The following is a 24,758-nucleotide window of genomic DNA, read 5'->3' on the forward strand; positions in this document are numbered from 1 at the left end:
GGAGTTTGGGATTCCTTTCTTACCCCAACTCATCCCCTCAAAAAAAAAAAAAAAAAAAAAAAAAAAAAGACAAACCAGCTATTATTCCTCAGGAGGAAAGGAATACTGATACTGACTGTATCTGTCTTGACATGGCCTTCTAGTCTTTATGTGGATTTAAATAAACATAATAAGCCAGTGTGAAGACTGTAATTAATCCCTTTTTATGTTCCAGGATTTGTGTTGGTGAAATGTAAGTTCTTAGCGCTGTAAGAGTAGCTACTGGACCATTTGAAAGGTATCACACAGCTCTGAGCAACTGTGGAGCAGCATACCAAAGTCAGCTATCTTAGCATTCATCTGGGCATCCAGCAGTACATTCTCTGGTTTCAGGTCCCTGTGGACAACCATATGCCTGTGACAGTAATCCACAGCAGACAGAATCTGCTGGAAGAGCCGCCGAGCTTCCACCTCTTCAACCTAGCATGCAAAATACAGAAACCACATCAACACTATCTAGGGCATCTATTTATTATGCATTTCAGTTTCATAACCAGTCTAAATATAACTAAGCAGGCTAATTTAGGATTGACTAATTAGAAATTCAACAAGTCAGACAAAGCAAACCAGCCAAAACTCTGTCAGAGCTAAAAATACTATTCGATAGGTTTTGTGTTGCTGAATGACAATGATATTTAATTTTCAACAAATATTAAATATATATTTTGGGGAAATCAATAAGGCCAACTAAAACAGAACTTATATGGAAATGCTGAGAAAAGAAAATAATTGAGCTTCAACATGATTTTATACAGAACAGACTGTGAAAAGCACAGGAATTTTTTGGCCATTAAGTGGGATACAGTTTCCAAATCTGTATCTCAAAAGGCATGATTCTCAAAAAAGAAAATATGCCCAGCATGTGTACTTGACATTATTATAGAAACAATTTAAAGCACTGAAAATATCTTTGTGCTTAGCTACTTCCAATGCTTTCTACTTTCTTCGTTTGGGGGTAGGGGTTGTTACTAAATGGTATGTCACTCACCCGCCCATGTTTACAGATGTAGTCGAATAATTCACCTCCAGACACATATTCCATCACCATGAAAAAGTCTGTTGGGGTGCTGATCACCTGGTATCTTTCATAAATAAAAAGTGAGGTTAGTACAAAGTGGTCCTTCCATGATAATCCACCTCAATTGCTATTCTTGCTACACTTTCATATTCTAACTCTGTATAATATTGTAGGAGGGCAACAGATTTACAAATTAACATACTAATCTGAGTGTCATATGCATGAAAGAACATTACAAAACTTCCTGAGACTCAGACTTCCCTTTAGATTCCTGCTTTTCAGATTTCTGCTATCATTGAAATCTTCACAAAACACACTAAGAGAAAATGTATCATGTGTAAATTAAATACATAAAAAAATTGTCTGTAGAAATATTTCTTTTTTAGGTTTCTTTCCCCCTTGAGCTAGAGGCTCATCATATAGAATCTAGGCTTGTCTCAAACTCATAATTTCCCACCTTGGCTCCCACACTCTGAAATTACAGGTGTATACCACCATACCTGGCCTGGAAAAATACTTCTAATGTTAACTTTAGAATACTTCTAATGGTAACTCTTATTGGTACCAAAAACATTTGTGATTGTCCCTTCTGGATGAGCATGAATGAAATAATTAAACAAATAATCTTAGCTGCTGATCCTTTGAGATACACCATGTCTTCATAGGATACTGCTGGGCTGAATTATCTCATAAAGCCTCTAACTCCACAGCATATGCTATCACACATCAAAGGCCAAATTATAGCAAGAAAAACTGCAGCTACCATGATTGAGCACTCACTATGTGCCAGGCATAATCAATCAAATAAGGAATCTTAGTACTTATGAAATACCTCCTTGTATTGCTATTGGAGACTAGAAATTGGACCGTCTATTGGGAGAACTTGCAATCTAGCTGTAATTAGACATTGAATAAAGATTGTCTTCAGACATATATATGAGCTTTGTGACCAGAAGTTTTCTTTTTTTTTTTTTTTAAGATTTTTTCTAATTCTTTTTTTTTTTTTAATGTGCATTTGTGTTTGCCATGGAACTGGAGTTACAGACAGTTTTGAGTTGCCATGTGAGTGCTGGAAATAGAACCCAGGTCCTCTGGAAGAGCATTCAGTGCTCTTAACCGCTGCACCATCTCTCTAACCTCAGCCAGAAGTTTTCTATCTCTCTTAAGGTTCCAAATAAAGGTCCCATTACCTCTGTTATTTCTCAAACAATGATCCCCACAATGGCAGCCCCACTAGTTTTTATTAATCATGCTCTACTTTTATTTTCCCCTGCTGCAGCTTCTTCACAGACTGTTTCTACTGACTGGTGTAACTCCCTTTGAGATACACCCTTCAGCACCTCCTTTCTAGTCATTCTTTAGAATTTAGCTCACAGGCCACCTTTTGAGTGTAAAAGAGGCAATTTGCCTGCACAAACATATTTACCTCTCAGTTTGTAATTACATGTTTCATAATGACAGTAATTTAATTAATGAGTTTGCATCTGGAAAAATACAACAAACTATATAAATCAATGTATAAATTAACAATTTAAAATATAAATAGCTTGGATCAATATCAGAACAACCTGAAAGTTTAAAAAATGGCAAAATTTCAACCAATAAAATTTCAATTAACAAAGAATTTTTTGGAAAAAGAAGAGTCCTAGGAAAACAGCTTCATATTAGGGAGTTGGTAGGAAAGAGAAATCCTGGATTATTAAAAGGTAACATCTCATAATTATATGAAAATATTACAAAAATAGAATGAAATGAGAAATAATGTGCTTTAGGAAAATTTTCAGGAACATTTTTAATTAAGAAAAAAAAAGCAATTATCCAGACAATTCCTAAGCAATGTCCTGGTGGTAAGACTATATTCATTTTTATGCAATAAACATACAAAGTAACATATATGATCAATGAAAAAAGTAATCTTTCTGGTGACCAAAAAAAAAAACCAAAAACACATATCCCTATTCAGTGGTCATACCTATTAAGATCTCATAATATTATTTATATTGTCAGGTATATAGAGTAAGTTTTTTTTTTTTTAACACAGTTATATAAAAGTACAGTAATTATCCTACACTGCGGATACTCATTTTCTCTAGAGCATGGATGGTCTTTTCTTTAGTTTATTGCTGTTTTAATAATGTCCCAATATCACCCAGACCTTGCCAGTCCCTCTCATGGAACCACACAGAGAGCCGTCCTCCCCTGCCTCGCCTTGTCCTCCCCCAAGAAAGCCACTGTCCTGAAGCCCTGTGCAGCCTTCGCTTGCTTTCTTGTTTTATTTTGATATAACAAGATATAAACACACATGTTTATATGTTTCTATTTAACTTTCTATTTAATATTCATATTAAATGGTTTTAGATTTAAAATGGCACATATCTTAAGTTGGAGAACTGATCATATTTCCATCTTGTCTATTTATCTTAAAGACTACATGATACCATGAACTGAAATACAAGTACCCATATTCAATTAATGAATTGAATTGATTGAATATTAAACTGTACCTTTCTTATGTGTGTACATTTTATCTGCATACCAAAAGACAGCATCAGAGTCTATAGCACTGCAGTTATAGACAGTTGTGAGCCAAAATGTTGGTGCTGATGATTGAACCCAAGAGCAGCCAGTACTTTTAGCCACTGAGCCCATTTAATTAAATTTTAAGTGCTGAATATTTGAACAATCTAGCAATAAACTGTGGTGCAAAGGGAACCTTCAGTCCAATTTTCCTCAGAATCATAAATTCAAGGCCATCTTAGGCTACATAGTAAGACCCTGCCTCAAAACAAATAAGCAAAGGAAACCAAACAAAACCCCACAGTATCTGTAGCATACACAGTACCACACAAGGACCTCTCTGCTAACTCTCTCTCTCTCTCATTCTAAACCATATTTTTCCTCACTGCTATTCTTTCTACTTGGGGCACAGTTGCCACCTATTCATGGTATCTAACAGATAGCCTCTAAGTTCCTAGACTTCCTCATTTCTAATTATCTTTCCTCCTACTACATACAGCCAACATCTCCATGGTCTACAATTAACTCCCCTAATTATGTAATAAATTCTGTCCCCATATCTGCTAAGCAACTTAGCTCCTACAATTAGCTCCCCTTTCTCCTGCATCCATAGTTCCTTCTTGATCTAATCACTCTTTATTGTGGTGCACAAACATTTATAACATTACCCATCTTTAAAAATACCCCTTCAGACAGTGAATTCCCATCTAGTTACCGCTGTTCTCTTTCCTTCTCCTGTCTAATGCTTCTCTTCATCACATAGTCTTCCTTTGTAGCAGATTCTTGCCTTCGATATCCTAATAAAAGTTTTAATAACCAGTAACCTTCATTTTTCCAAATCTAATAAGTCAGTTTTCACCTTAGTCAATATTAGCAGTTAAAAAAAAAAAAAAAAGCTGATAATCTGTTGAGATCGAGCTATATCTACAACCTAAGTTACTCCATATTGTATAAAAAAGTTTGGGCACTAGAGAAATGGCTCAGCAGTTAAGGGCATATACTGCTCAGTGGCCCTGAGCTCAGTTCCCAGCACCACATATGGTAGCTCAATTGCTTCTACCTCCAGATGCAGGAGATCCAACACTTTTCTGGACTTCAAGGGCACCTACAATCACATTTATACACACACACACACACACACACACACACACACACACACACACACACACACCAGAAAAAAAATTAAAAATAAAAGAACTGCTAAAAGAAAGGGGATGGGAGGAAGAACTTAGGCAACACACCAGATCAAGTGTATGGCTCCCTCACCTGGATTCCATAAAGTGGTTAAGTACCTAGCACAGCTGTGCCATAAGTCCAAAAGCTCATCCTCTGACACCACCATGCACATCAAGGATGGATGTCCCTAGCACTTCAGTTCAACTGGTCTCCTGCTGTGGATGAGGCCTACTCTATTGTTCTTACTCACTGATCCACCCGATGGCCCATTTGAACCTAGCTTTGCTTTTCTTCCTCAGTCTAGGTATAGTTGATTAAATCTGGGAGCTAGTTTGAGTTACTTTGTCATATTAATATAGACTCCATTTACATTTCTATTAGTACAATTCTGAAACTCTAGAACTCTATAGTAGCCTCTTTAACTTGTATTCATTCTGTAAATATATTCATATATAAATAGGTGTGTGTGTGGGGTGTGTGTATACACACAGAGGGAGGGGAAGGATTAAGATTTACTGTGTGTACTAATATAGTGTGAGAGTTAATATGTATAATTAAGATTAGAATAAAAGAACAACCAGGTGGCATTGGTGCACATCTTTAATCCCAGCACTTGGAAGGCAGAGACAAGAGGATCTCTTTGAGTTTGAGGCCAGCCAGGTCTATAGAGAGAGTTAGTTCCAGGACAGCCAGGGATACACAGAGAAACCCTGTCTAGAAAAAAAAAAGAAAGAAAAGAAAAACAAAACCAAAAACATTTTAGCCTCATCCAGATTACCAAAACAGGGCTATCTGGGAAACTACTGCCACTGAAAGGGCTATACCTTGTGAATTTATTGTCATTCAATAATTTTGACAAATGAAAAGACACAAAAATGTTCATCTAGGTTACTGGCAAAGCAAGGTAAGGCCATAATCTCATCTGTGAAATTTCACTTGTTTTGCATTAAGACACTAGATTCTTCTGTCCTCCACCTTCACGGACTATTCATTTTCATTCTCCTTTTCTGGTTCCCACTTATGTCCAGACACAGTGCCCTGGAGCTCGATCCTTGGACTTGTTCTTCTCTGTTCTGGTTCTCAGTATTCTAATCCAATCTTAGGGTATGCTATCTGTGCTGGTTTGAATAAAAATGGCCCACACAGGCCCATAGGAAGTGGCAGTATAGGGAAGTGTGGCCTTGTTGGAGTAGGTGTGACCTTGCCGGAAGAAGTGTGTCACAGGGAGCAGGCTTTGAGTTCTCAGAAGTTCAAGCCAAGCCAGTGCCTCATTTCTCTTCCTGCTGCCTGTGGATCCGGATGTAGAACTCTCAGCTATCTCTCTAGTACCATGTCTGCCCGTATGCCACCATGCTTCCCGCCATGACAATAACTGACTAACCCTCTGAACTGTAAGCCAGCTCCCAGTTAAATGTTTTCCTTTATGAGTCACCATGGTCATGGTGTCTCTTCATAGCAACAGAAATCCTAACAAAGAGACTATCTATATATAACTTTCCAATGAGTTTCTGACTCAGCTATTCAAGAACATCGTTACTAGGATGCCTCCTTTCAGTTTTATAAAAACCAAAGTCAAATGTTTGATACTAACTCCTAACACCCCTGGTCTTCATGTAACCTTTCCCATTTAGTCACCGGCAACAATATTCTTCTATTTGACATACCAGGTAGTCGGAATTATTCTTCTTTCATAATCTGATTTTTCTCTCAGTAAATGTTAACTGCATCCCAAAAGCACATACAGAACAGGCATACTACTCAACATCTACCACATGATATCATATTCTAGGCCAACATCACCTTTCATCCAGATAACTGCAACTGACTCCTCACTTTTTTTCCTTACTTCAGTATTTGTCCAAATACAGTCTACATGTTAAGTCATATAACATTTCACCTCTGGCCAACATATTCAGTGACATTTCATCTTACTCAAGAGTGGAAGCTAAAGTCCTTAACTATATTCAATACCATGCTAGCGGGGCTCCCCTTTGTGTCTGATTTTATCACTTCAAACACTAGGATCAGTGGTTTTCAACTTCCCTAATACTGTGACTCTTTAATATAGTTCCTTACGCTGTGGTGACTCCCAATCATAAAATGATCTTCATTGCTACTTCTGTAATTTAGATATGGTATGAATCATAATGCAAATGTTTGATATGTGACACCCAAAGGGGTCATAGCCCACAGGTTGAGAACCACTGCCCCAGATCAGTCTGCTCCCTTGGTTACTGGAGCGTAGGCTTTTCCACTTCAAGCCCTTTGTATTGTTAGTTGTTCTGTGTATAATATTCCTCTTCCAGGTTTCTTACATCTTTACTTCATATGACATAGGTGACTATTGTGGAGTTATTGCCTACTTCTCATTGGCTGTGTGTGTGTGTGTGTTTAACACTGATATTATTAGAGGCTATGTCAGTAAGTTTCAGTAGGAATAAAACATAAGATTTTTTTAAAAAAAAAATTCAGATTTGCCATTAAAGAAGCAATGTGAATGAATTATGCTCATGACTTAAGCTCACGGCTGAAAAATCAAGAGCGTTAAGCACTGGATTCATCTATACTAATTACTTGCTGATCAACTATGAGGCTGTTCTGTAGCTACTTTAGAACAATACAACAATAATTTTAAATCAGAATGAGACAAGAAATGTTAATAAATCATAGAAACAAGAACAAGATAACACTGATAAATTGTGTCAGAAATAAGATTTTAAATTCCATGATAACCACCAATTTTTACTGACTGTACTGATAGCTTTAATCATCAATTTGTCAAAACCTAGAGTCATCTGAGAAGGATTGCCCACTTGAGAAATGCTCTAGATCAGATCAGACTATGAGATGTCTGTTGGGGACTGTGTATTGTTAATTGTTGTAGGGAGACTCAGCCTGCCGTGGTGGCTCCACTTTACAAGGCGGGCTCTGAACAGTTTAAGAACGGAAAGGGCTAGCTGAGTATAAGCATGCAGCAAGTGGCAGCAGAGGTGCATTCCATTTCTCTCTGCTCTTGCCTGTGGACATGATGTGACTAGCATTGTGTTCCTGACTTGTCGTCTCCCCCAACAACAGACTAACCTATAACCCTTTTCTCCCCTAAACTGCTTTTTGTCAGGATATTTTACCAAAGCAACAGAAATTGAACTACAACAGTAGCAAATGCAATCTATGTTTTCAAGAGCAGAACAAATCTAAGTCACATACCCCAAATAAGAGCTTTCAGAGTTAGCATTCTAAAAGAGAAGTTGAAGAATTAAGTCTGGCCATTTCTCATACATAATAGCTACCAAGCAACAAAAACCAGAGGCTTAGCTTACATGCCACTGACATCATTACAAACATGGAGTCAAGTCAGATATGAGAAGGGCCAGTGTCACAGGCCTAGAGCCTCTGCATTAGGGAAGCAAACACAAGATTATGAGTTTGCGTAACTCAGGATTGTGAATTTGATTGTAAGGTCAGCCTGAGTTACACAGCAGTTCTAGGCCAGCTCAGGTTACACAGCAAGACTGTCTTTAAAAGAAAAAAAGAAAGGATATGAACTGCTTCAGTTAACTGAGAACTACTTGGAGTCAACTCAAGGAGAATCAGCTCACAGGAGGCTGATGCTTATCACAAACTAGGCATTCCACCAATGCCAACAGTTACTTCTTATATAACACTTGAAGCACCCTGTTTAAAGGTTGAAAAATGAATGGGAGGAGAGGTGCACTGTCCTTGATAGGTTATATTTTATACTAACCTTCCAAAACTTTTATATGCACATTCTAGGGTTGTTTATCATCTGGTACTGGACAGTCTTAATATCAAATATTGCCACATGATTCCATGTTTACAACAGACTGAACCTTAAGTAAGTATCACATAGCATTGAGGCTTACTATAAAACTGAAAGTCTCATGGCAACTACGTCACACCAAACCAAGTATTAGACAGGTGGGAACAGTCAGTGGCATATTCTTGATATTGACAAGATGGCACTGTGTGAGCTCCATTACTAAATATTTTAATTTGCAATAGTTCATTGACAAAAAGTACAACAATTAAAAATAGAATCTTTCAAAGCCTGTAATAATTGAACCAACCACTAATAGTAGGAATTCACAACCTGGGCATGGTGGAAGATCTCTGTGAGTCTGAGGCCAGCACTGCTCTACAGTGAGCTCCAGGAGAGCCAGGGCTGTCTTTCTTGAAGGAAGAATAAATCACAAATAACTATTTGTTCTGCTTGCTTTTCTGTTGCTATGATAAAACACCGACCAAAGTGACTTGGAAAGGAAACGGTTTACTTCATCTTATAGACTATAGTCCATCATGAAGAGAAGTAACTAAAGGAATTCAAAGTAGGAACCTGGAGGAGAAACTCCAGTAAAGACTGTGAAAGAACACAGCTTATTGGATCACTTTCGTGGCTTGTTCATCTTGCTTTTTTATATAACCCAGGGTTGGCATTGCACACAATGGGCTAATCCCTTTAATACCAGTTATCAATCAAGAAAATATCCTATAGACATACCTATAGGTCAAACTGACAGGACAACCCCTTAACTGGGGTTCCCTCTTCCCAGGTAACTCTAGTTTGCCAAACTGATTAAAACTAACCAGCACAGTGTTGCATTGGCTTTCATTGTCTCTGTAATTCAAACTTAAGAAGTTAAAAGCAACACACATGCATTATCTTACAGTTCAGTGGATTAGAAACCTGACATGAATTAAAATGCCTTCTGGAGAGTCTAGGAGCGAAGTCTGCCTCTTTGAATTTTTGGCATTTGGAAGCTATCTTATGTTGTCTCACAGCTTCCTCCATCTTTTAAGGTTACATTAGCAAACAGAGTCCTTCTCACATTTGCTCATGAAAACCTTGCTCAGGTCTTTTTCTGACTCATCCTTGTGTGCTACTTCGGAGGACCACTGTGTTCATGTGTACTCTTTATACTACTCTTAAATAAGCTTTCTTATGTGGCAATCTTATCTAAATCAAAATATATTGGTTCTCTGTTTCTACTACTAACTTCACTAAATAATTTGGCTTTACAAAGCACCATAGTAGGTTTATACCTAGTTATTGTTTTACATACCTGAGTAACAATATATAAATCTAACTTGGTAAAACCATGGAGCCACAAATTTACTTTTCTAGTTATTTATCCCTGTTAGATATGCTGTCTTCTTATCTATAAAGTAAGCCTACTAACAGACTTGTGATGATGACAATATGGAATTATAAATGTAGAATGCTCAGCATGGTTCCTGGCTACCATCAGCTACTCCTTGAGTAAGATTAACGTTTATTTTATAAAAACCATATCCAATAAAGATAATTTTCTGTGTCTACAATGCCACATTTTTTCTATATAACTATATAACTAATACTTTAAACATTACATAATATTACTTCACACATAATGTCTAGATCTTTCTATATAGCCTATTAAATTGATTAAATTGTCTTTCAATTTTACTAACTAGCTTGTAGCTTCTCTGTTATTTATTTATTTGATTGACTGTCAATTTTACTATGTAGCCAAGGTTGAGTTCAAATTCATGATTCTCCTGCCCTTCAATTTGAGTTTACAGTAATATACCACCACACCTGGCCTGATGTTACTTTTAAATCAAAATTAGAAGAGATAAATAAAACAAAAGAACCAACTTAGGAACAGCAAATGCCCAAGTCATCTTCAGAGTGAATACTAAAGAACCAACTTTCCAAGGCTGTTTTGAATACTACCAATTTTGAAGCAATGTCTTCTAATTCTAGACCAGGTTTGTACATTGAAGAACTAACAGAGGTGAAATAAATTAAAATTGAAACTGAATATGAAAATGAAAACTGCTATTTTATAAAATTAACTCATGATATTTATAAAATGTTGTTTTAACTGTTTCAGGACATTTCTTTTATATTTTCAAACACAAAAATACTTACAGTTTGATAATATGAGGATGACGAAAGAGTTTAAGATTTTGAATTTCTCGTTTTATTTTTCCAACAACATCTAAACTGCGAATCTTCTGTCTATTTAAGATCTTAACTGCCACTTTATGGCCTGTCAATTGGTGTTCTCCAACTAAAGAAAAGAGAAAGAGAAATATTGGCTGTCATAAGAACAGAATCATTGTGCATCTTCCGAAATGTGCCCTAAGCTTATGCACTCATGGATCTCCTTCAGCATCACGGGATGCACAGGCCTGCAGCACTCTTCCTTTGCCTCTGCCTCTGCCTCTGCCTCTTCCACTTAGAAAAGAATTCCTCCATCACAGAAGCTGCGCTTTGGTCACCTCAGCATCATCAGTAAAGCAAAGTTATTTCAGTCTTTAGGGAAAAGGATTGCTAAACTGTATTCATAAAAACACTATAGAACACCTTTCAGACAGAATAAATTTATTATATTTTTTCCTTATTTCTCATTTTCTATTTAAAGTAACTGTATTACAGAAGAATAATTAATTTCTGTAATAAACTTAAAACAATTTAATTACTGTTCAAAATTCAATCTACAACAATCTCTGCTAATTCACACACCACTCATCACTCCCTTTGGTTCAGGGGCCATGCCAATCTTCTCCAGGTTTAAAAGTTCTGCTAAGGGAGCATCTTACTCCCTTTGGTCAGCACCGCTCTCTCCTATTAACTCTGTTCTCTACAGATTCTTTAAAGATTGTTATCCGCAAGTTTTGAACCCACATCCACATAGACCCTTGAGTCATCCCCCGCAACTCTCATCCACACTTACAACTCTATGAAGAGTTACTATTCTCCAGGGATAAATACAACCTAACTCACAGAAAAGCTAAATAGTTTGTCTAACTAATGTCACATGCTTAAATTGGAAGCACTACATGTGACCGAGAGCTGTCTTACTTCAGAATCAAAATGTTTAACCACACAATTCAACAATGCCACCCAATGCCATCCATGTGTTTGCGACAGAGTGATGCAAACAAACAACAACAATAACAAAAAAATGGACTAACTTAGGAACTGCATTTTTTTTCCCCAAGACAGGGTTTCTCTGAATTGCTTTGGAGCCTGTCCTGGAACTCACTCTGTAGTTCAGGCTGGCCTAGAACTCACAGAGATCCACCTGCCTCTGCCTCCTGAGTGCTGGGATTAAAGGCAAGCACCACCAATGCCCAGTTGGAACTGCATTTCCTGTTGGGGGATATTAATTTATTGCCATAACTTCATAATCATTTTAATCACTTTTGTGAAAGTTTGAAAGTTACTTTCCTCACATATAAAGAAGCCTTGTTAATAGAAATCATTTTCAAGCAACATCAGTTTACTAGCATTTCACAATGCTTCAGGACTTGAGGAAAACTTTGATTTCAGGAACTATACATTGAAATAACCTAAATAGTTTCATGATGCCTGAGTAGTGTATCACATACCCTGGAAATCTGAAAACACTCAAGCACTAGCCCACATGGACCAACAATGTGGCTTTGTCTTCAAATCCACCATGGCCTCAATGAAAGTAGAGAATGCCATCCCTTATCAATATAATAGGGCAAGACTCCATTGCTCCTTCCCCACAGAGTAACCAAAAGTACTGTCTAAGGAGAAAACAGGGAACTTTCCAAGTCAAAGACGCCATGGACTCTGCGATAGCTGTTGAATAAATATTTAGAGGTTAGTGAAGTACACTCTAGGCATGTCTGTGAAGGCATTCCAAAGATAATTAAAACCCAAAGATATTAACCTTAATTAATGAATAAATGCCTTAATATATTCATACTATCACAATACAGGTGAAAGGTGGGGATGAAGTGGGCCTCTGGAAGGAGGTAGTCTTTAAAGTTCTAAGTGGTTATGGTCTGTTTTTCCTATCTGGCTGATAAAATATGAACGGCTCTGCTCCAACCTGCCCTTCCAGTCATGATGGGCTGGCACTCTTGAAACTGAGAACCAAAAATAAACAATTCCTCCCTACACACTATTCCCAGGTATTTTGAACACGTGATGCTCTAACATGTATCTAACATAAAGTCTATAGGCAAAGCAGGTGGTTCATTTGTTTTACTATCACAGTGTTGTCTTCAAACAAAAACATGAGTGAACTGACTCAGTAGAATATGATTGTTTTGCCTATATCTGAGGGAAAACTGCCTTGTTTTTATATTTGAAGAAAATTTCCCACATGAAACACTGAAAAGGAAATGGCATTTTCCCTAGAAATGGTTAAGTAAACAAATAAATTAAATAAATGCCTGCAGTTAAAACAATCAAATGCATTGAGAATTCTCCCTTTTTGATGAGTTAAACTAGCCTTTTGCCTAATAATTCCTTCACCTAATAATTCCTTCAGTGACTTGGTGCTTAACTATATTTAGTTACACACAAATAATCTGTCATACTTTCCCTGAAATAGTTGAAAACAGGATGGACAAACTTGCCATAGCACCATTTTACTAAAGCAAATATTCAAATCATATCTGCTTTCTGGTGCAGTAAGAGCACTCGCCCACTGAAAAACTTTATAGTAAGTGCCCACTATGGTAAAGCATTGTACTAATCACACTGACAGTCCACTTGGGATAGAATGGTTCTGTTACACTGCCAGTTGCCCAGCAATATCTACTGTACTTTTTCCCCCAGGCATAAATCCCAAATACAACCACCCACACATGAGTAGCAAAAGGACAGACAACAACCTATAATTCTGTGTCTAGGTGTAGCCATGTAAATGTCTCAGCAGCTTCCACATCTCAACGTCTGGAACTTAAAAGCCTCTGGTCTGAACCCAAAAGTCAGTTATGTGTCAAGGAGCAACAGGGAAGAGAAAGCTAACAGACAGGACAACAGTTTGAACCATTTACCAGAATTCTACAAGAGAGTTACATACTACCATCTTACTTAAGTCTCTCTATTTGTTTGTTTATTTACTACTTACTTAAGACTTCCATAGATATACAATTCTGAAGTTAGGTAGTAGTGAGCCACCTAAAGCAAGATCAGTCTGCATTTCTAACCACTAATCCATCTCTCCAACAACATACAATGGTTTTTGAGCAAACCCACCCTAACCCACACTCCTCACACTATTTCTCCATCTTTAATTCATATGCTTTTTTGTTAGTTTGTTTTTTTTTTTTAACTCACTAGTCCATTTAGTGTTGCCAGTATGTGTGTGAGTGAAGAAGCATTTCACTGAAGCAAGGGCCAGCTACTGAAGAAAACTGACTGACCAGCCCTAGTAGCCAATAGTTCTTTTATCCCTCAGCTTTTGCCATAGTGCCTGACATTCAACTAATGCTCAGTAACGTTTTTCAATATGGATAAAATGCATGACTAATACTGATATTTAATGTTCTTAAGCATGTGATTTAAACTTAGACTTTACTTGAATTGCTGGTTTAGAATTTGAGTAGGATATGGAAATTGGACATGCTAATTATTCTACATATTTGAGGCGAACCATTAATCATCTAGCAAAGGAAAAGTATTATCTATGCATTCTAAACCTCTCTCCCCAAAATCCTTTGTGGAACTATATCCTAAGACCCCTTCAATATGGAAAAGTGCTGCTAAAAGAAAGAAAAACCATCAGACTCAAGACTTCAATTAAAGAAAAAACTACATGTCTTAAAGGTCAACAAATCTTGATGAGCTGACATGGTTAATAACCATATGAAAAGATGCTCAGTATTATTCATCATCAAGAAAATGTAATTAAAACCACAACCCAACTATCCTGGTTACTTTTCTAATGCCATGATAAGACACCATGACTAAGGCAACTTATGAACGTTTAATTTGGGGCTTCAAGGTTGCAGAGAGTTAAGAGGGAAGGGAGCATAGCATCAGGCATGATACTGAACATTAGCTGAGAACTCACACCTTCATACATGAGCACAAGGTAGAACACAATGGTGTGGTCTTTTGAAACCTAACCCCACCCCACAAGTTGGTACCAGGGAGTGAGCTATTGCTGTGACAGGCCTGACCATACTGTTTGTTGTTGTTGTTGTTGTTCAGAGAAATGTGGTACTTTGGACTAAGAAAGTGGTTAAGCACTCAAAGTGGGGTTTAAAGGGCCATCCTAGTAGGAGCTTGGAAGACATTACTTCTGGGAGCAAAATGGACTATGGAGGTCCAGATTGAGAGGTTTCAGAGGGGGACAATATCAGCAACTGCTCTACAGACCATTGCTGTTATATTTTGACAAAGAATGTGACTGCATGTGGCCCTTATCCTAAGAATCTGCCTGAGGCTAAATCTTTTAAAAAGAGATTAATATGAGTAAAGAGAATAAATGTAAATGAAAGGAATTCCAAGTACTGGTAAGAATACAAAGTACCTGGACCTTTTCCTACAGGCGAGGATACAAGATAGTGCAAACACTTGGGGAAATCATAACTATTAAACAGTCCATAATAACTGCTAAAATGGAATGTGTATATATTCTAAGATTTAGTAATGCTAAGCCTATATAATGCTAAACCTAAGTAATGCTAAGTATACAAACACAAAAATTCACACAAAAATTCAGGTGTCTTTAGAACTGTATAAGGACTTCTCAAAGCTGCTCAACCATATCCATAAGCTTAAACTTCAGGTAACAAAGATCAAAAAAAAAGTAAGTATATTATATATTATAGAAAGGAACTAGTCAGAGTGGATCTTCAAAGCAGGGTGAAAGGACCAGATACTACTGGGGTTCAAGAAGTAAAGCATTCTGGGAAAGCAGGTATGATATTAAGAGTGAAAAAAAGTATTCTTCTGAAAAAGTATAATAATCATAATGAGTGTTCACCACACCACACACTTTTGTATGTGTATATATGGACATACAACTCTACATATACACTTACATACACATTTTATTACATCACCATCTTATATAAATTTTTCTAAAAGTTTAAACTATCCAAGAGTACTTGAAGAGGAGAAAACTGAGATTCACATAGTTTAAGAAACCCATCCAAATTCATATTGTAAATTAATAACAGAGCTGCTATTTAAAGCCACATGTTGGTGACTCCAAAGCTGTTCTCAGGGAAAATCAAGTTTGCTCTCTTCCACTTCCCATAAGTCCTACTGTCCCTGGCAAATAACTGGAAACTGTATACATGTCTGGTGTTTGCATAGACATGCGTATGTTCTTGTGGTTATCACTCTCCATCCTTTTTTTTTTTTTTTTTTAAGACAGCATCTTTCACTGACACTGTAGCAGCTAAAGTAGATGTTATCAAGCCCTAAAGATCTTCCTGTCTCCACCTTTCCTGAGCTAGGATTCTAGGTGCTACAACAACTGATTTTTCTTTTTAAACATAGGTGCTAAGGATAAAACTCAAGTCCTCATGCTTGTATGACACTCTTTTATTAAGCCATCTCCTTCATTCCTCAAACCAAGCTCTTTGTAAAAACAAAAAAAAAAAAAAAAAAATACACTATATGTTCCCAAATACAATCTGATGGGTTTATCACATTTATTTATTCAATTGTATAGATCCCTACACAAGTAAATATGATGGTGTTTTAATCAAAGTGGTATATTAGAAAAGATTCTTCCTTAAATTTAAATTCTAGATGTCTTTATATTAAGAAGACAGTTTAGAAAAATTGTGAACAGTAAATGACTGTGTATCTAAGATATATTTGTTGGGAAATTTATCATAGCAGCTAAGAGGAAACATCTGCTAGAATCAATTTAAAAACGGTTTATGAAAAACATGGCATCACTGAAGAGATATTTAAATATACAGCCTGCATCCTAAATAAATCTTCCAAAGGCAACTAGTGAGATGGTGCAACACTTAAAAGCAGACACTTCTCTTCCAGAGGATCTGAGCTTGGTTCCCAGAACATAACATTTGGCCACTCACAACTGTAATTTCATGTTCAAAAGATTGGACACCCTTTTCTGGCCTTCATGTGCACGAGCACTCACATGCACACGCACGCGCGCGCACACACACACACACACACACACACACACACACACACACACCACATATTTCTGACAGCTAAATAGTAAGAATTTTATTCCAGTAAGTACACATATAAAATAAAAAGGTAGCCTAATAAGGCATTTTAAGTACCTAGAAAAGCAAGGGAAAACCAAACTGAAAAGGAGAAAGAACAAAAGTCACAGAAGAAATAAACATAACAGTGTAGATAGATTAGTTCTCTCCTACCCACCAGTTTCCAAATAACTGACTCAGAGTCTGACTATGAATTGTAAATGCTTGGCCAATAGCTCAGGCTTATTTCTAACTAGCTCTTACATTTTAAGTTAACCCATATTCCTTATTTACACTATGCCATGTGGGGGTACCTTTATTAACATGGCACATTCATCTCCTGCTCCCTCCGCATCTGCCAGCAACTACTTTGACTCCCCCTTCCTTATTCCACCATTCTCTAGTTTGGCTTTCCTGCCTAACTGTATCCTGTTCAGCTATTGATCAGCCTGTTTATAAACCAATTATAGCAGTATATATTCACACAGCGGTGTACAGAGGGATTATTCTACAGCATAATAAGAAAACAAAGAAAATGAGGTTTTATTTTTTTATAATTTTATAAACTATTATAAAAAACAGTAACAATAACATTGGTTTTATGAAAAGACAAGTAAAATCAATACACCTTTAGTAGACATTATGAAAGAAAAGACTCAAATAAAATCAGGTTAAAAAAAAAAAAACTTACAATCAATACTACAGTACTAATAAAAACAACCTATATGCTAACAAACTAGAAAACCTAGCTTGATCAAAGATCAATTTCTGAACACATATGATCTGTCAAAATCAAACTGTAAGAATATTAAAAACAGACAAAATAAAAAGTAATAATATTGAACCAGTCGTTTAAAAAAAAAAAACAAAACAAGACCACTATTGAATTTTACCAAACCTTTAACAGAGGACTAACACTCTCCCCAAACTATTCTAAAGAATCCAAAGGGGAAGAAAACCTCCTAAACTCATTGTATGAGTCCAGCATTACCTTGATACCAAAAACAGTAATACACACACACACACACACACACACACACACACACACACACACACACCATGATCAAGATGGATTTATGGATTTATTCCAGGGATCCAAGACTAGCTCAATATTTTCAAATCAATGTACAGGTCATACATCACCCCTGTTTATACGCATGCACAAATAGACATGAACATAAGTACGTAAGTCATAAATGTTTTTTAAGTGTATTAAAATTTGATAAGGGTTAGCAAGATGATATAATCATTTCAGAAGATGAAAAAAAGCATTTAATAAAAGCCAACATTCTTTTGTGATTTAAAAAATGAACAAATTAGGTAGTAAAGAACATACCTCAGCATAAGAAAGGTTACATCTGATAAAAACTATAGCCAACATACAGTTAAAAAAAGCATTTCCTCAGGTATATCTCTGAGTTTGAGGCCAGTCTGATCTACAGAGCAAGTTTCAAGATAGCCAAGCTCAGGCAATGAATGACAGAAAAGCTGGTGAAAATGTAGTTAACAAAGGGGCCATGTTCCAGCTCCAGCAGGACTTGGCAGATGCAGCCACATGGTTCTGGCTTTAGAGTTAAGGATAGAAAAAAATAGGTTGTAGGATTTGTTTCTGTACCTAAAGAAAGATGCTGAGGCCAGGCATGTGGCTAGAGAGGCCACTGTCTAAAGCTGTGAAGTTGAAGCCTGAATTGCTTTGAAGAATCCAAGGTGTTAAAGATTGCAGAGTCTTGGGATACATACCCAGGAGAGCAGCTAACAGGGAATGGAACCAGCCCAAGAGAAGAAATGCATTGCAGTCAACAAAGCTGAATGGAGTTGGAGATCTGAAGAGCATTTTGACATGAGACGTGGAGATGCAGAGTATGGAGTTGGTTTTGGTCTTGCTTTGGTCCAGTGCTTCCTCACCATGCTCCCTTCCCTATGTTTTGGAATGGTAATGGATAGCCTGTGACATTATATGTTGGAAGTATGTGATCTGCTTTTTGATTTTTCCTTTTATAGGTGATCAAAGTTAAGAGATTGGTTGCATGAATCTCAGAAGAAACTTTGAACTTTGGATTTTAAAACATTGTTGAGACTGTGATAAACTTTGGAGACTTTTGAAATTGGACTAAATGGATTTTGCGTTATTATGTTGTTACAAGTCTTAGGGAGCCAGGGGATGTAATGTGGTAGTTTGAATGCAACTGGCCCCTGTAATCTCACAAGGAGTGGCACTATTAGGAGTTGTGGCTCTGCTGGAGTGGGTATGGCCTTGTTGGAGAAAGTGTGTCATTTGGAGGTAGGCTTTGAGGTTTGCTATGCTCAGGATACTGCCCAGTGTCTCAGCTGACTTCCTGCTGCCTGCAAGATGTAGAACTCTGTTGTGGAATAGAATATTTGTTTAACTATGGGAGGGGGGAACATTTCCTCTAGGATCTAGAACAAGACAAGATGTCTGTCCTCAGCATTCTCATTCTCAATTCAGGATTAGCAGATTTGGAGCTAGAAGGTTAGACAAGGGAAAGAAATTCAAGTTAAACAATAGAAGAGGAAGGCAAGGTAACTGTTTACAGATATGATCCTATAAATGGGGGGAGAAGTTAGAACTGACAAACTCAACAATGCATGTTACAAAATCAACATACAAAAGTCAGTAGCACTGTAACACACCATGAACGTGCTGAGAAGGAAAGCAAGAAAGCAGTCAAAATTATAACAGCTATAAAAATGTATACACTGCAATAACTTTCACAAAAAAAGTAAAGGAGCTTTACAATGAAATTTTATAAAGTTTTTGCAAAAAAAGAAATGAAAAGAAACAAAAATGGAATGATTTCCATGTTCAGGACTAAAGTTTTAACAATATTTAGATTCCCATGTCATCCCAGTAAGTTACAACTCTTACAACTCAATACAAGCCCCACCAAAATACGAGTTAACATTCTTCATAGGAAGACAAAAAAACCTGGAAGCACCACAAATGCTAAACAGACACAATAACCAAAATAGCACAGTTCTAACCTAAAAATGGACACACAGACCAAAGGAACAAAATAGAGATGCCAGGAGAAACGAAACAAGAACAGCAACAAAATTAGCATATATAGCTAAATGAGTCTCAACAAAAGCACCAGAAAGTACACTGAGGAAAGGTCAGCTTCTCCAGTGGGTCTGGGGAAAGAGGGTATCCACACACAGAATGAAATTTGAACCTATTGCCAACCAACTACAAAAATCAACCCCAAATAGAGCAAAGACCTATGTAAGACTTGAAACAATGAAGATAATGACATGTCCCATTTGTTTACATATGACCATAAAGCATGGGAAACAAAAGTAAAAATAAGACAAATGAAACAATAGAAAGGCTTCTAGGGAGCAAAGACATTAGTCAGCATAATGAACAGACAAATTATATAATCAAGAGATAGTATTTGCCAACTATCCATTTGGCAAACGATTACTATCCAGAGTACATAAGGAATGACATGTGTCCAGTTTCAAAGTGGACAAATCACCTTAATAGGCAATTCATAAAAGGAATGCAAATGGGCAACAAATACGTGCAAAATGTTCAGTTATCATTAGCCTCAAGGGAAATATAAAACAAACTCTAGTTAGAACAGCTTCTTTCTTTCTTTCTTTTTTTAAGCAAGGAATTCTGTCATACTGTTTGTTGGAAATGTAAAGTGTTGTTACTACAAAGAACTGTGTGATTCCCCAAAACAAAACCTAAAAGACAATCCAGCTATCCCAAGCCTAAGAACACATAACACATTCAAAGGAAATTAAACCATCCTACCAAAAAGACACCTGGAGATGCAAGTTATTGAAGTACTATTCACAAAACAGTAAGATATGGACCAGCCTGGGTACCTATCAACAAATGAGCAGTTAATGAAAAGATGGTAAATACAATGAAACCATAAAGATCACTGAAACCCTGTCATTTACAGTAAGAGGGTGTGAAATAAACCAGGGAAAACAGACACCTATCACATATTCTTCCTCATATGTGGAAGCTGAAATAACATGGTCAAATGTAGAGAAGTAATTAAGAGAGACTGGGAAGGATGGATGCAGGAGACTGAATTAGATCCACATGTATTAGAATATCAAACTAAACCCTGTAAGATGGGATTAAAGACAAAATTTAAAATAGGGCAGAAAAAAAATCTATTTCTATAATGATGTAAATGAATTTTAAATTTATGTCTTTCTAAAATGGTAAAAATGGCATAAATGGCTAAAACACAGAATGTTTAAAGCAGCATTATTCATAATAATCAAAACACTAAAACTTTCCAAATGTCTATTAACAAATTAGTACAGACTTCATGTAATACTGTGCAGCAATGAGACTGAACCAATTATAATTATACGCAACTACAGACAAAAAGCTCCCAAACATAATCTCAGGTGAAACAAGTGAGGTAAAAAAGATTTTGTTTCTAAAAAGGGTTATACATGGCGGGGACGACCTTTCAGTGGGAACAAAGAATGGAGACATTGACCAAGGGGAGCTCCTGGGATGCCAGTCATTTCTGTAGTTTATACTACCAGTACTCATGTAAAGAATGACCAGAACGATGAGGATCTTTCTGGAATAGAGGGTGTTGTGGCTTGAATGAGAAATATTTCCCATAGACTCACATGCTTGAACACTTGGTGGTGGTACTATTAGGAAGGTTGTGGAATCTTTAGGAGCTGGGATTTTTCTAGAGGAAGTTAAGTCATTGGAGGTGGGCCTTGAGGTTTTATTTTATTACACAGCATTACTTCCGGTTCACTCTTTCCTGATGCAATGTAGATACAATGTGTTCTGCTTCTGACTGCTGCCATCACTTCACCTCCACAGTGGAACTAAGTCAAAATAAATTTTTCTTCCTTACACTTCCTTTTCTCAAGGTATTTTACCAGAGGAACAAGTAACTAAGGCAGGGTATATAATTTTAAAGTAACTGAGAACTATTGGAGGGAGACCCTGGACATAATGGTGCATGCCTGGCTTCCTAGAGGCAGAGGCAGGAGGATTACCCTAAGTTTTGTCTACATAGTTTTGGCCAAACAGGGATATGCAATGAGATTCTGATCAAATAATAAAAAATAAAAACAAAAAAATCTAGGCTACTGAACCAATACCTAACCTATGCCAAGCCAAAGGTTACTAAATCTATCAGCAAGTTGGAACTTGGTGCAGAAGTTGGCCCAGTTTGTTGGCCTTTACTCCTGCATATTCAGAACTTTAATTCTGGGAGTCAGGAGTGATCTGAAGTGCATATGTTCTAACTCCTACCATCACCATACTCCTGCCAAAATAACACAAGGCTCCTTTCTTCTTTGCCCATGATGAAACCAAACAGTCTCACTGATTTCCTCCAAATTTCCTTTTTACAAAGTCCTTAAATTCTCTGAAGATAGTTTTAATGTGGAAGTTTTATTTTTGTCCCATGACTAAGTACCATCATACTGAGAGCTGTGGGGGCATATTTAATACTGTGGACTCAGACGGTAGATGGCATCATGTCTAAGTTAGAGAGGACACTAGGAATTAAGAGAACATCTGAGGATGGCATCTCATTAATTACTTTCATCACTGCTGTGACAAAATACCTAACAAAAGCAACTCAAATAGCAAGAGCTTATTTTAGCTCATGGTTCAAGAACACAGACTAATACAGTAAGGAAGTCATAGTTGCAGGACCTCAAGGTGTCTGGTCAAACTGCATCTGAGGTGACAAAGCAGAGAATGAATGCTGTAGCTCCATCTCTCTCCTCTTTATGCAGTCCAGGACCCTAGGCTATGAAGTGGTGCTGGCCACATTTAGTTTTCTTACCTCAATTAAGCTAGTCTAGAAAATACCTCACTGACATATTCAGAACTTTGTTTTCATGGTAATTCTAAATCCTAACAAGACTAGTCACCACAACCTCACTTGTTGCCAATCTGACACATAAACAGCAGTTTAAGCTTCCACCCGTCCTCAGACTCATAGGCCACTGGCAATGCATAATGTATCCAACCTAATTTCACAAGTCCCCATAATCTTTACCCATTGCCACACTGTTTAAAATTCCCAAATCCAAGCTTCTGTTGGGACTGGAGATGATCTCATAATTGGGAGCCACTATAAAAATCAAAAAAGTTACATTCTTACAATACACAAAAGCAAAAAATAAACATCACCATTGGAAAAGAGCTCTAGGGCACAGCAAGAAAGGACTTGACTTTCATTAGGGTAAACACCAAGTCCTGTAGCTCCACTCTGGCTTGGGGAGAGGAGGGAGGAGTCTAAGTGGGATCATTTGGGCTCCAAGGAGTTTGGATGGCCCCATCCCTTAGCTCTGCTGCCTGAAGTACACAATACAGGAATTCTGATCCTGGCACACATTGCCTGGCCTTAGTAGATCTCTGGAACTGTGGTACAGACTCCACAACCTCCTCAATTTTGCATTTCATATGCATTAAACCAGTATGGTGTGGACAATGCTGCCAAGTTTTGCAGCAGTTTGGAATGGAGCCTGACCTCTTGGACCATAGTTGTACTTACTGGCTGATGCATGCTGACTCTGGGGAAATATTTTCCTAGGAAATTGTTTTTGATCAGGGGAACCCTAAAGTGTGGAAATTAAGATTCACTGGACTCAGTATAGGTTAAGTGAGGTTTATTTGGGGAGAATTCACTTACACATGAAACAGATGACCGCCATGGGTTCCCCCGCTCCACAGATGCTACCTGGATACTCTCCACAACCCAACCAGGAAGCAAAAGAGCTGCTGGGGTCTGGCATCCCAGACCTAGCCTTCCCCGACATGTCCACACCTGTGCCCATGCCCAAACGGGGGTGGTCAGTGCAACAGGTGCAGGCGGGGTGGATCATTCTTAGTTTAGGCTTCTTCCTTTTAAACGAATTTGAATTTTCCTAAGATGAAGCCTTCTATGAAGTCTGGTTTCAGAGTACCCTTCCTGTTGTCCAGTGCTGAGTGCCAGATTCCTCTATCATGGCACTAATCTCTCTAACAATTACAGATGTTTGGGTTTTTGTTTGTTTTGGTGTGGTTTTTGTTTGTTTGTCTTGTCTTGTTGTTGGGTTTTTTGTTTTTGTTTTTCAAGACAAAGTTCTCTGTGTAGCTCTAGCTGTCTTGGGCGTGGATCTGTAGACCAAGCTGGCCTCAAACTCAGAATTCAGAGGTCTACCTATCTCCACTGGGGTTAAAGGCATGCGCCACCACTGTCCACCCAGATTGGGTTTTGTTTGTTTGTTTGTTTGTTTTTGTTTTTGTTTGTTTTGTTTTGTTTTTATCATCAACACTGTCCTTGTCTGAAACCTGACACTTAATTCACACACATTTCCTCCTCAAACTTCAGTTTTCTTATCGTTCTGGGCAACTTTTTGCTCTTTCTCACTGTAGACTTGGAGTAAACTAATGAGCAGCAACCATAACACAGGCTGAATGCAATTCTACCTTGAAATTTCCTCTGTCAAACAAACTGGTCCATTACATTCAGCCTCACTCAGGTTCTCAGGAAATAGGGGCAATACAGCCAGAATCATTTGCCAGAGTACTGTATGAATGGTCCCTAACCAAGTTCCAGATAAGAGTCCTTGTTCACCTCTGACATCTTATGAGCTAGGCCTCTTTTGTCTACATGTATTGCATCTTGTCTCCAAGATCCCAACAGAATATTCCACTAAGTTCTGCCTAGAGCATTTCAGGGCATTTGTAGCCCACAGCGCAAACTCTCTATAGTTCTTACGCAAACCAGTTTCAAAGATCTGAAAACCACCTGCTCCTGGGTACCAATTATATGTTTTAGTTAACTTTCCTTATTATTATGACCAAACTCCCAAGGAAAGCAACTTAAAGAACAAGGGGCTTATAGTTCATCGTGACAGGGAAGTCATGGCAGGGGGAACTTATAGCAGCTAGTCACATTGTATTCACACAAAGATTGAATACTTCAACTCAGCAACCTATGCCTATGTTTAGTGTGGGACATTTCACCTCCACCTAATTTTTAAAATCCCAGAGAATTGTTCCCACAATAAT

The 24,758-nt window shown here is 37.5% G+C and overlaps 1 protein-coding gene across 1 annotated transcript in view; it reads right to left on the reverse strand.

Moving 5' to 3' along the window:
• Prkaa2 (protein kinase AMP-activated catalytic subunit alpha 2) overlaps positions 1–24,758 on the reverse strand; it is a 54,591-nt gene that overhangs the window by 16,606 nt on the left and 13,227 nt on the right. Inside the window, exons 2-4 of the mRNA XM_051188290.1 lie at positions 10,683–10,824; positions 1,028–1,121; positions 315–459 (exon numbers count right to left, since the gene is read on the reverse strand). Of these exons, the coding sequence (XP_051044247.1) occupies positions 315–459; positions 1,028–1,121; positions 10,683–10,824 (381 nt within the window). The remainder of the gene's footprint in view (positions 1–314; positions 460–1,027; positions 1,122–10,682; positions 10,825–24,758) is intronic.

The sequence above is a fragment of the Phodopus roborovskii genome, unplaced genomic scaffold (genome assembly GCF_943737965.1).
Source record: "Phodopus roborovskii unplaced genomic scaffold, PHOROB, whole genome shotgun sequence".
NCBI lineage: Eukaryota > Metazoa > Chordata > Mammalia > Rodentia > Cricetidae > Phodopus > Phodopus roborovskii.